Source organism: Toxorhynchites rutilus, chromosome 3 (genome assembly GCF_029784135.1).
Source record: "Toxorhynchites rutilus septentrionalis strain SRP chromosome 3, ASM2978413v1, whole genome shotgun sequence".
Classification (NCBI taxonomy): domain Eukaryota; kingdom Metazoa; phylum Arthropoda; class Insecta; order Diptera; family Culicidae; genus Toxorhynchites; species Toxorhynchites rutilus.
In genome coordinates this window covers 91857962-91869978 of record NC_073746.1, presented here as the reverse complement: position 1 = coordinate 91869978, position 12017 = coordinate 91857962, and the positions used below count along the sequence as shown (strand labels likewise).

Below are 12017 nucleotides of genomic sequence, written 5' to 3'. Positions count from 1 at the left end.
TGGGTATTGTGTCAGGGTCCGCCGCTGCCTCTGCATCCGCTGGACCAGTTCCAGATCGAAACGTTGCACTGATTAGGGTTGTTCTGTATCGCCGAATCCTCCGTCTCTCCGTGGACTAGTTTCTGACCGGAATATTGTCCCGGTTGGGTATGAGAATGCTCCTTCTTTCGGCTCGATATCTTCTCAAACTCCCGTTCCTTGATTGGTGCACAGGAACCGGGATGTTCCACTCGTTTCCGTTTGTCGGCACAGTCACCGCTAGCGCGTACAACAGAACTCGCGCACAAATGGACGTCGACGTCTTATTCAGTGGAGTCTGAACAAAAGACAGTTTTATGAACGGTGATGGAGCGAATACGCCTGTCCACTATCTCGTGTCTCAAACAAGTCCTCGATCTTCTCAAGCCGGAATTTCCTCCAACCCGTCGAGAAACAATTGGGATCGATTTATCCCGCCAGGAATCCTCTCTTACCAATCGTAAAGCCTTTTATTTTGTGGCATGTAGTGTTGTGGCTGCTGTATATAAACCCTGGTTTCGTGTAGTGTTTGTTGCCTGGACGCCGTCCTTTTAATTCTATCTAGCTCGTCTTTTATTAATTGTATTTTTATTTCGTTTCAATTAGGTTCTATTTTTATCAATTGGGTGTATAGTTTTATTTTTGTGTAAATATCCCTAAGTAGCTTATTTATCTTTCCCATAGATGTGTGTTGTGTCTTTTTGACGTAGGACTACGTCTTTCATTTCTATACCGGGGTGTAAAATCAAAGTTTCGAAAACGAAAGCGTTACGCCGGAGACCGAGATTTTGAGCGTTAATAGCTCCTAAACAACTGAACGAAATGGTATGATAAACACTTCATTCGATAGATAAAATGTCTACGCGTTCTATACTTGTTACTTTCTGATCCAAAAACTTGTTTCAATAGTCTTAAAATTGCTTTCAAAACAGGCTATTGAAATCACCAATCGGTATATGAGCGAGCGCCGCTCGGAAATCCACTCAGTTCTAATTGAACAGCGATTGGAGCATGTTGTCGCTGTTGTGGTGAAGCTCTTCGTTTATCATGAAAGCGCGAATGAACGGTGTCACCAAGAGCCTGTTTGTGCACCTTAGGCCAGAAGGGAATCCATCAGGAGGAGAGTGATGCCACAAACTGTTCCCCGGGAAGATCTCGAAGCAGCCGCTACACACACACACACACATACACGCGCGGAATTCTTTCCGTTTGGATGCCATTCAGCATCGAGAAAGATCCGGAAAATAATTTGCCAGTTCCTCTGGGAATTTAAAATTACATTCTTGTGAAAGAGTTTATTTTAATGTTTTCTATCCATGTAACACTGTGACCAAATATGTTTCAATCAAGTGCTATTAACAGATGGTTATCGAGTTAGCATTAACCACTGGTGGGCTTCCAGTATCAAGGAAAATGCGGAAATATCTAATCGTTACTGAAAATAATCTGCCATTTCCTCTGGGAATTTAAAATTACATTCATGTGAAAGAGTTTATTTTAATGTTTTCTATCCATGTCACACTGACCAAATACATTTGGTTTTGTGATTTTTCAATCAATCGCAATTAACAGAATAGATTCTGAAGATTATTCTTCCCCATCAGTAGGATATTTCCGTATCCAATATTGTATGCGCCCGCAATCGACTATTGCTCAGTCGCCGAAAGTTCCGAGCTCAGAGAGTTCATTCCCCTCTAGTTTTCCTTCCAAATTGCCATCGTAAACCACGCCTTCTCTCTATTCAATCACGCACAAAAAGCATACTTAAGCGATATTCTGGTGGTGAGACGCATTCATTTTTCGTGAGGACATCGACAAGACAACATCGTTGCTGAGGGTGCTGGACGGCGAAGGATCGAGATCTGCCCTGAAACGCAAGCAGTTTGTTCGAAACTGTGAGGGAGCACAGAGAAGCCGATCCTTCAGGAAAAGAGAAGGTGACCATCGAAGCAGCCGCTACACATACACATACACGCACGGAATTCTTTCCGTTTGGATGCCGTTCAGCATCGAGAAAGATCCGGAAAATAATCTGCCAGTTCCTCTAGGAATTTAAAAATACATTCATGTGAAAAAGTTTATTTGAATGTTTTCTATCCATGTAACACTGTGGCCAAATATGTTTCAATCAAGTGCTATTAACAAGTGGTTAATCGAGCTAGCATAAACCACTGGTGGGCTTCCAGTATCAAGGAAAATGTGGAAATATCTAATCGTTACTGAAAATAATCTGCCAGTTCCTCTGGGAATTTAAAATTACATTCATGTGAAAGAGTTTATTTTAATGTTTTCTATCCATGTAACACTGTGACCAAATACATTTGGTTTTGTGATTTTTCAATCAATCGCAATTAACAGGATAGCTTCTGAAGATTATTCTTCCCCATCAGTAGGATATCTCGGTATCCAATATTGGATGCATAAAACCTTGTGCCTCCAACGTAATGCTCTCGTTTTCGAAGTTCTCCAAATATTCATTCATTCAGAATGAATTCAGATTCAACTTCAAACAAATGATCTCTAAATCAACGATAGTCCTACGTCACCCTTGCGGTTATACCATAGATATATAGATATGTCTTTGAGGCAGAAATTTTGCAAAATGAATGTGTCCAGTATCGTTGAAAAAATAAGATTGAGTCGGGAAAGAAGGACACTTGATGGGAAAGATGGACACTAACTGTAAATTCAAGTTTATGTCCTCAATAAGTTTTGGAGGTCTTCAAATAGGCCTTAAAATGATTGAACAAAAAAGTTAGACTAAAACTACTTAGAAGGGCTTGTAATTGTTCTCATTTTTTGACGTGGGACCACGTCTAACCGGAGTATATAGGGGGTAGAATGAAAACCTAAACATAGAACATGCAGGAAAAAATGAAAGATTCCGAATACTTATAAATCGAACATTTCTTACTGGATCGGAAAGATGTTTGCATCAATTGATACGGAATATTTCTACGCTTCTATCGCAATTAATAAAATGTTATTTTTCATTAGATAAACAATTGAACAACTGTAAAATGTTATGCGTTATCTAAACACCCTAACTACCTCGTTTTGATCTACGGTTTCCCCAACACAGCCATCAAAACCCAGCAGCCTTAGGGAAATCGGCATTGCAAACACATGAAAGTATGGGGACTTTTGTTCGCACCGAAATGTGTTCCCTAACACAGACTTCAAAACCAAGCAGCGTGTTAGAGAAATCGGCATTGCAAATACATGAAAGTCGGGGGTATTTTGGTTCCGACTGAAATGTGTTTCACTAACACAGACTTCAAATCCATGGAGTGTGGGGAAATTGGCATTACAAACTCATGCAGATCGGGGGTATTTTTCTTCCGACTGAAATGTGTTTCCCTAACACAGACTTCAGAACTAAGTTGTCTCAGGAAATTGGCACTGCATATTCATGCAGGTAAGGGGTTTTTTTGTTCCGACTGAATTGTGTTTACCTAATAAAGACTTCTAACCCAAGGTGTCTGGGGAAATCGGCATTGCAAATATATGCTAATCGTGGACTTTTTGTTCTGACTGAAATGTGTTTGCCTAACACAGACATAAAAACCAAGATTTTTTGACGTAGAACTACGTCTTTCATTAAGGGTGTCAAATCAGAAAACAGGTCACGTTTTTATGAAATAAAGTTAACGTTAATAACTATTTTTGCCGCGAACGGATTTTGACGATTTACATACTAAAGGAATCGGAAATTCTGTAAGATTCGTTTAATATGCCATACATTAGAATCCCCTGATTAGTAAATGGTTAAAATTCATGAAAACATTAAGTGTTTCTATTTTCCCATACATTTGTTCTGTCCATTTGAGTGCTTTCCCGAACAGAGCTATCAATAACGATCAACTTATCGACGACCAACGGAGGGGAAGTCATAGGAGTCTCCGTGAACAAAGGAAAAGTAGAAGAATGAAGGGGAATACTTGCCTAGAGTATAAACAGTGGATCTAGCTGAGGCAAACTTTCATTCGGCATCGGACTGTTGAGTAATCCAGTTCACTTTGCTTTCGCTGCGCTTCGATCTAAGATTGGACCCCACCAGTGGTAATCCAACTTGGAAATCGTCGTTTGATTTTTCTGTTCGTTTTTCGCGTTATTCGTATCGTGTATTCTTCTTTCCGCGTCATAAATTGGACGCTTCGCGTAGTGCGCGATGAGCAAGAAGAAGAGGAAGGCAGGCTCGAGCCCTGCAAAAAAGTTTATTTCTCTTGTTTAGTCATCAATAAAGTAAATGTTCTGGAATTTTGTATGTGATTAGGTTTTGCGCTTCTCTCGAGCATGAGAAAGTAATGCAACTCTTTTCGATGCTATGGTGAACGCTTGTTTGGCGCTTGGTTTACGCTTAGTTTGTACGAACGATATCTAGAGGTGCGATTCCTTTGAGGCAATACTAAATAACATGTAGCATGATATTTGATACTTGCAAGTGTTGTCATTGTTGTTTTTTACATGCGGTGCCAAAGAGATATTGATGTAGTTATGAGATATAGAATAATGGTGCTGGTGCAACATGTATATGATCGCCGAGTCTATGTCAATTTCGAAAAAGGCCGCCGGAATAGCCTTCGAGGTAAATTTTCAATGCATTGACATGAAATAAATTGCGACATACGATTGTTTTGCGAGGGCAAGAATGAATCATCAATCAATTATCGTCAACTGATTCTACAATGAAAAAATCATTTCAGAGATTATTCTACTAAGCAGTTGTTTCTAAAATTTCACAGCATTATAGAATAATATCCGTAGGTATAAACAAGCGACTTACGACAGCGACAAGCGATTTGTAAGCGTAGTTCTACGTCAACAATGCGGCCGTATCTTGGACACAACCTCCTATAATTTTTTTTATCCAAAATATATATTTTTATTAAGGCTCATATGGCGTCAGCCTAACGGGGCCGGGAGTTCAATATTTTGACAATGTTTGCTTACCACTATGTTAGTAATATGTAACCGATTACTCGCGGTTGGCTCGAGGTTAGTATTACAAGTGTTCTCATAATTGGGATGTTGCAGTCTTCAATGCTCTGTACGTGTGCCCGACACGGGATACTTCCTATTGGAATGCAGCTGACCGTTAATCAGCAACGCCCCCCTATTCTGTACCCCATATCTAGCGTGCCCAAGATGTCATCATACCAAACGTAAAAGGACCGTCATTAAATTTACTTGTAACGAAGAACATAATCTATTGCATTGCATGAATTGACCTTACATGGCATTATACAATCTTTTTACTCACAAAGTAAATGTATTGAATTCAATTGAATTCGGAAATTGTTTCATTCAATCAAAATTTTAATCAATACAAACACATGATTGCTAAGCTAAGGTAGTCCCACGTCAACCTTGCGTTATATCATAGATATAATCTACCCATTTTTTCATGTCTATAATAGATCCCGGCATTCGGAAAGACAAATTCGGATTACATTTTAAAAACCGCTCTGCTGATTCGTTCATGATATGTGGTTGCACTTGCAAACGTAGTTAGCGGGCATCTGTATTTCAAATTGTTTTCAAAACAAAATTCCTTTCCGTTCGGTGGAGTGTTCGTCTTACCCGACTTGATAAGTATTTTTTTCATCAATATTTCTGTAGTAAAAATGAGAAAACTTCACCGCTGATTCGATAAACTGGAAGAAAAAGGGATGGTAAAACACTAACGTAACTAAAAATACCCCAAAAAATCACCCAAAAAATAGTTTCCGATTAGAAACCACAACCTAGCTCGCACCCTTTTATATCAATTCAAATTTCATAGAATTTATCACGAATGCTCGACGATTGACTTGGTCTTGTCCGTTTTTAACGAATTCAGCTCCTAAAAAATATATGCGAAGTATCGTTCTAAATCATATTTCGGACAACATCATATTTCGGACACTTTGTTCTAATAACTTGAAATGCTTAATGCACTAATGATGTAACTATAAAATTAATATCACAATTGCTTCTTTAGAGTAATCCCTAGGTTTCACTATCATTTCATATGAGATCTACATTTGAATTAAAACATAATCGGCAAAAATCTATCAACACTACTCACTATCGTTTGTGTTTGACGTTTGCTCAGCGTGAGCACGTAGAATTTACCCGTTTATCAAAATTAAAATTTCTCCCGTGTTTCATCAGTTCTCACCATCGTTAACAGTTTACTATGATTGCTTGGTAAGTGTTTCGCAGTTGACTATAAAATATAATCAAGTGTAATGTAATTTTTGTTCAAAAAACTACAAAATAAAGTGTCCGAAATTTGAATTGAATCTGTCCGAAATTTGATTTAGTGTCCGAAGTTTGATTTTTATTCGCTTCATTTAAAAAGCATTTTATTTGATGTTTTTTATGTTTCCAATCAAATAGGTACCAAAGTAGAAAGCTTAAAAGCATATTGAATTAATGTATTTAAAATTTCGACCAAATAATACCTGTGCATAAAGTTTAGACCTGTTTTCTGCATCATATGCCTTAAGCGTCCGAAATATTGTTCAGAACGGTAAGCGGGTAGCTTTTTAAAAGTTTGCACGGGGTTCATTTTTCATGAGCCTTCAAAACATGAAGATATCAGCCTTCGATTGAAAATCCTGAATGAGTACATTCACAATCTGTAATCAGCGCATTGAGGTGTACAAATGATTCTCTCAGCTGAACGCCAGATGATTTGGGAGCACCTATCCCAACGGATGAACTTGTCGGAAGTTCTTCCTAAGTCGTTAATTGTACATAAGTAACTTCCGCATAAACATTTGATCCCGACCTGGGCAGAAGTCTGGTTTTCTACGTTGATCTTTTCATTACTTGAAAAGCAAAAGAACTTGAGCAAAAGAACTATGGAAATTTATCAAACAACTTTGACTTTGTGTACACATAATATTAACGTTACGTAACTTAAGGGGGGGGAGGTTTGTCTCGAGTTACTTGTTGTTACATACAGAGGGTGGGGGCCCAAGAACCGCATTTTTGGCTTTACATAATTTGTGTACCACGCCAAACGACACAGCTTTACGAAACATTCGGAGTGAGTTTAGATCAACCAAGATCGGATGTGGTGAAGACACTAGTTCTACAGGAAATGAATACCGACGTCGTCAATCTTCAACTTATGAGCAGCGTGATTACCATCGATTAAGATTTAGTTATCAGATTCCGTAAAATTTTGATTGCTATCAACTGCCAAGACTCTACCAACCCGGAAAAGTAGATGCATGTTGCATGGATACGTTCAGACTGTGTCCCAATTCGTTTTGTTCGTGTTGTTGTTTGAAATTTGATCGTAAAATGTTCACAAATGCTCTTCAACATTTTTGGATCATTCTGATTGGAAAAATACCTAAAAGTTCGTATGGAAGTCTTCCATAGTGCGGCAACCCAAATGTACAAGTTTATGTTTCAAAAACCCAGTAACTTCAATAAAATTCCCATGAGAAAGAAATAGGCTAACTGGCGTGAACTGGATATTTATTAAATAGCTAAAAACATTTCGTTTTGTCCAAATGATATATCAAACAGTACCATCATAATCATATAAATGAATATTTGATCGTATCATGCATCGATAATAAAATATACCGAATGTTTCAACCGTTTTTCTGTGAACACCGACACGATGCAACCAAGAAGCATGTGCAAAGCTTTCCCCATGATCAGTAAACACTCTTCAAAATGTAACATTTCATGTATTAAATTACATTAAAATAAAACGTGATTCAACACATTTCGGATCATTTACAATCGAACAATCGAAAGCGCGAGTAGAGAGAGAGCGAGAATCAGTAGAAGCATCCCGAAGGGAACAGGCGTAGAACCGGGTTTGCGTTTCCAAGATTACATTCGCGCAGGTCGTGCACGGTATGTATGTGCGCAAACCCTCTTTTTTCCGCTGCTTTCGTTTAGCAGATTCGCGTTCTCTTCTGTATGTTTTCATCCGTTGAATGGAATGTGATCGTGTCCTGCTGCCAAACGCATCTTGATCGAACACCAGTAGAAGACATTCGAACCGGAATGTTCCAACGCGCGAGAGCTCTCAACCCCCCAAACCCAGTTGGGTGTTTCATTGTGCCGTGGGTCAACCACAGCTTCACCGGTCCGGAATTACGATCACTATGCGTCCAATAAAGGACAACACTCGCTACCACTCGAGAAAGGAAAGAAAAGCAAACCACTTGCGACATAACATGGAATTTGAGGTCCCGCCCCTTCCCCGTGACCTGTTCTGATTTTTGTATTCAACCATAAGCCGCCACATTCTGTGTATGTCCTCCACTGTGCCGTAACACCTATATACCGAAAAGGATTTGTTGAGATTGGTACCACAGGAGGTTGTTACGATTTGCGTAAATGCGATGTTGCTGTCGGTGTTGTTCTCCCTATCCGCAGTGAAATGACATATTTTTTTCTTGTTTCGCTATTACTTTACGGTGTTGGCATGTTGCCCTTGACGAGGGTTCAACTGAACTCTTCCAATCCCTCATTGGAATTTCGGAAAAGAAAAAAAAACATTATAACGGTCCACTTTTCGTCATTCTATGCAATTATTTAACGTAAATTTTTTCTAATTTTGCAGACATTACCAGTGCCACGAGAACGCGGAGAAAAAATTCAAATGCAATCAGTGTGACTTCGCCTCCCGAATATCCGGACACTTGAAACGACACCTGCTCGTGCACAGTGGCGGGAAACCTTACCAATGTCCACACTGCGAATACAGCTGCAACAATATTGTGAGTAGTAAACTAACCGTTAAGCTAATCCTTTCGAGCATGATTCATGCATTTTGTTTCGATCGTTGCAGGAAAATCTCCGGAAGCACGTCATATCCACCTCGAAACACAAGGGGAAGTTTCTATACGAATGCAAACACTGTTCTGCCGAAGCCGGAGTGGGTTCCGTATTCCGAACTAACTTTAGCAAGGACTATAAGGATCATCTGATGAAACAACACAAATTGACCTCAGAGGCGGCAAATGAAGTATCGCGAATTTGTTGAAAGTGTTTTCTTGCCGCTGTGTACATTCTTATTATCAACAAAAGTGAGATTTATTTTATGGTGAATAAATACGTCACAAACCTTGCGTTATTAGTTGCTGTTCTTTTCCACGTGCGCAATTCTAATGATATAACATTTCAATAGGAACTCTCAGCTTTCAGAACGATTTTCGGCTTTGTATAGGTGACGTCATACGTCTCTGTAATACGTATACTCAACATGCAAACAAACATGTTTTGCACGAAAACCATTTGAGCAATTTTGGAAAAAATACTTTTCCAGAGAACACGTAACTGACGTTGTTCCCTACATCTTTCATACATCGTTCGAAAATTGAAAAATCCCAGTAATTTTTACATCTCTTATTGAGTCAAATTCTTTATAGAGTCCAAACATGCCGTTCATGATAGAGTCATATTATTTATCGTTTTCTAATAGGTGAATACAAGAAACTATTGAAACGCTGCTCATATAATTTCAATTCTTTGTTCATTGCACCGCGATGAACGCAGAGAAGCAATCTCGTTTTTTATGTTGTATTTCCCTAAATTTTTGCATTCAAAATTTCAAGGTGATAATGAAAATAATCATATTAGTAATGAAATCAAAATAATATTGACGTGGCCGGTGAATTTGATTTATTTTTACCTTCCGTATCGAAACTATTTGAGGTGCACCCGTGGCCGAGTGGTTAGCGTCTCACATTATCATGCCGGGTGTTCGGGTTCGATTCCCGTTCTGGTCGGGGGATTTTTCGTCAAAGAAATTTCATTCGACTTGCACTGTGGTCACGCGTATTCTAGAGTTTGCCACTCGGAATACATTCTAGGCGTGTTATTTGGCTTAAGAAATCTCAACTATGTGTTAATAAATGACGCCAATTAATGCATAAGTTGAGACGGCAAAAGTTCCACAGGGAACGTTAACGCCATTCAGGAAGGAAGGGATCGAAACTATCATAGACTCGCAACACATTGAGAGCACCTCTTCCAGACATTTCATGCAATTTTTCCAATCCTATTTGTTTTTATTATACATTAGAAAAAACAGTCTCCACGAAGCATTATCCCGTCACACAATCAATAAGGTGTATTAAATAAGAATTTCACCGTATTGAAATTCCCTAAGATTTGTTTGATATGCTATACATTACAATCCCATAGTCTGTATATGGTTTAAATTGATGAAAATTGGAAGCATTCTCAATTCCTCATACATTTCTTCTGTCCATTTGTGTGCTTTCCCGAACATAGCTGTCAATAACGAGCAACTTATCGACGAGCAACGAAGGGGAAATCTTAAGAGTAAAGTCTCCGTGAACAAAGGAAAAGAAGAAGATCGAAGGGGAATATTTGCCTAGAGTATGAACAGTGGATCTCGCTGAGGCAAACTTTCATTTTTCGTGAGGAAATCGACTGAACAACATCGTTGCTGGGCGAGCTGGTTGGCGAGGGATCGAATACCTTTCTCAAGGCAATGGGGGTGGAGGAGTAATATGGTGGAGTAAAGTTTTCCAAGGGCCTTTTTAAAGGTTAGAGACGAATGAACTGAAGAAGTATAAAGTCTCAAGCAAGGAAGGAAAGCATACTTTCAGTATAGTTCTGTATTCAAACAATGACAATCGCTTGTTCTTCCTCGCTTTGCGTCATCACATGTCTTCGTTTCGGATTGAGCTGTGGACGCGACCAAATTACTCACTCGCTGATGTATCTAGCATTGCAATCATTGCATCAAACTGACGTCATTGCATTAAGGTTCTGAGCTACACTATTGTGTGGGGAACCATCAAGCTAGGCTATCGTCAGCTCACTAAGAAAATAAAAGTTCTGACGGTAAGAAGACTCTCTCCACAAAGGATGATAGCTAAGCTAATGTAGACTGACAATATTAACAGAAAGGGCTTCTGTTGAGCAGAGCGCAACACGGAGATAAGTGTGTGTATATTTAGTTGCTTCAAGCCATCGATATATGGATATTTGTATGTGTACGTGCGTGCTTCATAACCCGTACATAAAAATAGTGCATCTTCGCTACGCTGAAACCCCATTTGTATCTGCTCCCGTGTGCATTGGCCTTGTAACGATGCCACAATCGCCTATTTTTTATGCTATGATTGCCGATTGTTTTGTGTTGCAAATTATGCAGTCGCAATGATAGATATAAACAAGGAGGAAAGATAGCGGGAGGGTAATATTTACGCTAGGGTATTGGTAATGAATCTCTACTGAGGCAAATATTCAGCCTTTTTCCAGGCAGTTAACATTGTTTGTTTTCTGTCATCAATGCATTGAAATGACGCTATGGTGAAGCAGGTGTTATAGTTGTGCACCAAAAATTATTTGGGGAATACCAAGTTATTCAATAAGTTATATTAAGTTAGTAATTTATTTGGGCTCGCGTGCAAGTCGCAAATCTGCTTTCAACTAGGATTGAATATGCGCTAATCTTGATCATAATGAAGCAGTGCTACTCTTTCCAAGGTTGTTGAGAATAATAAATAGAGTTTATTTCGTTTATTTAGTCACCAAGAAAGTAAATGTCGTTCTGGAATTTTGTATGTTATTTGGTTTCGCTTGCCAGTAGCAAAACTTTCTCCACTAAGGATGACAGCTGCGCTTATCTCGAGTAAAGTATTGTTCTGCGAGCACAAGAATGAATCATCAAACAACTATCATCAAATGATTGTACAATGAAAAAAACATTTCAGAGCGACCAAACTGCTAGAATGGTTATTTCAAAATTTTCGTTTCATTATAAAATAAAATCCGCAGTTATAAACAAGCGACTTGAATTAAACCACAGCGTAGTTCTACGTCAACAATGCGGTTGTGTCTTGAACACAACGTCCTATATTTTTTATTACTCTGAATACATCTAACTTTTCTCTGAGATCTCCCCCCCCCCCCCCTTTCAAAAGTCCATCCTATAGGGGAAGGTGGTCCTAACGCGACCGGTGATCCTGAACCTACCCCTCTTTGTATCTCAGGAACGG

At 39.0% G+C, this 12017-nt stretch overlaps 1 protein-coding gene across 1 annotated transcript in view; it reads left to right on the top strand.

Moving 5' to 3' along the window:
* LOC129779250 (zinc finger protein ZFAT) overlaps window positions 1-9110 on the top strand; it is a 224618-nt gene extending 215508 nt beyond the window's left edge. The window contains exons 7-8 of the mRNA XM_055786634.1: window positions 8603-8759; window positions 8831-9110. Coding sequence (XP_055642609.1) covers window positions 8603-8759; window positions 8831-9025 — 352 coding nt within the window. The 3' untranslated portion in view covers window positions 9026-9110. The remainder of the gene's footprint in view (window positions 1-8602; window positions 8760-8830) is intronic.
* Window positions 9111-12017: the final 2907 nt, after the last annotated feature.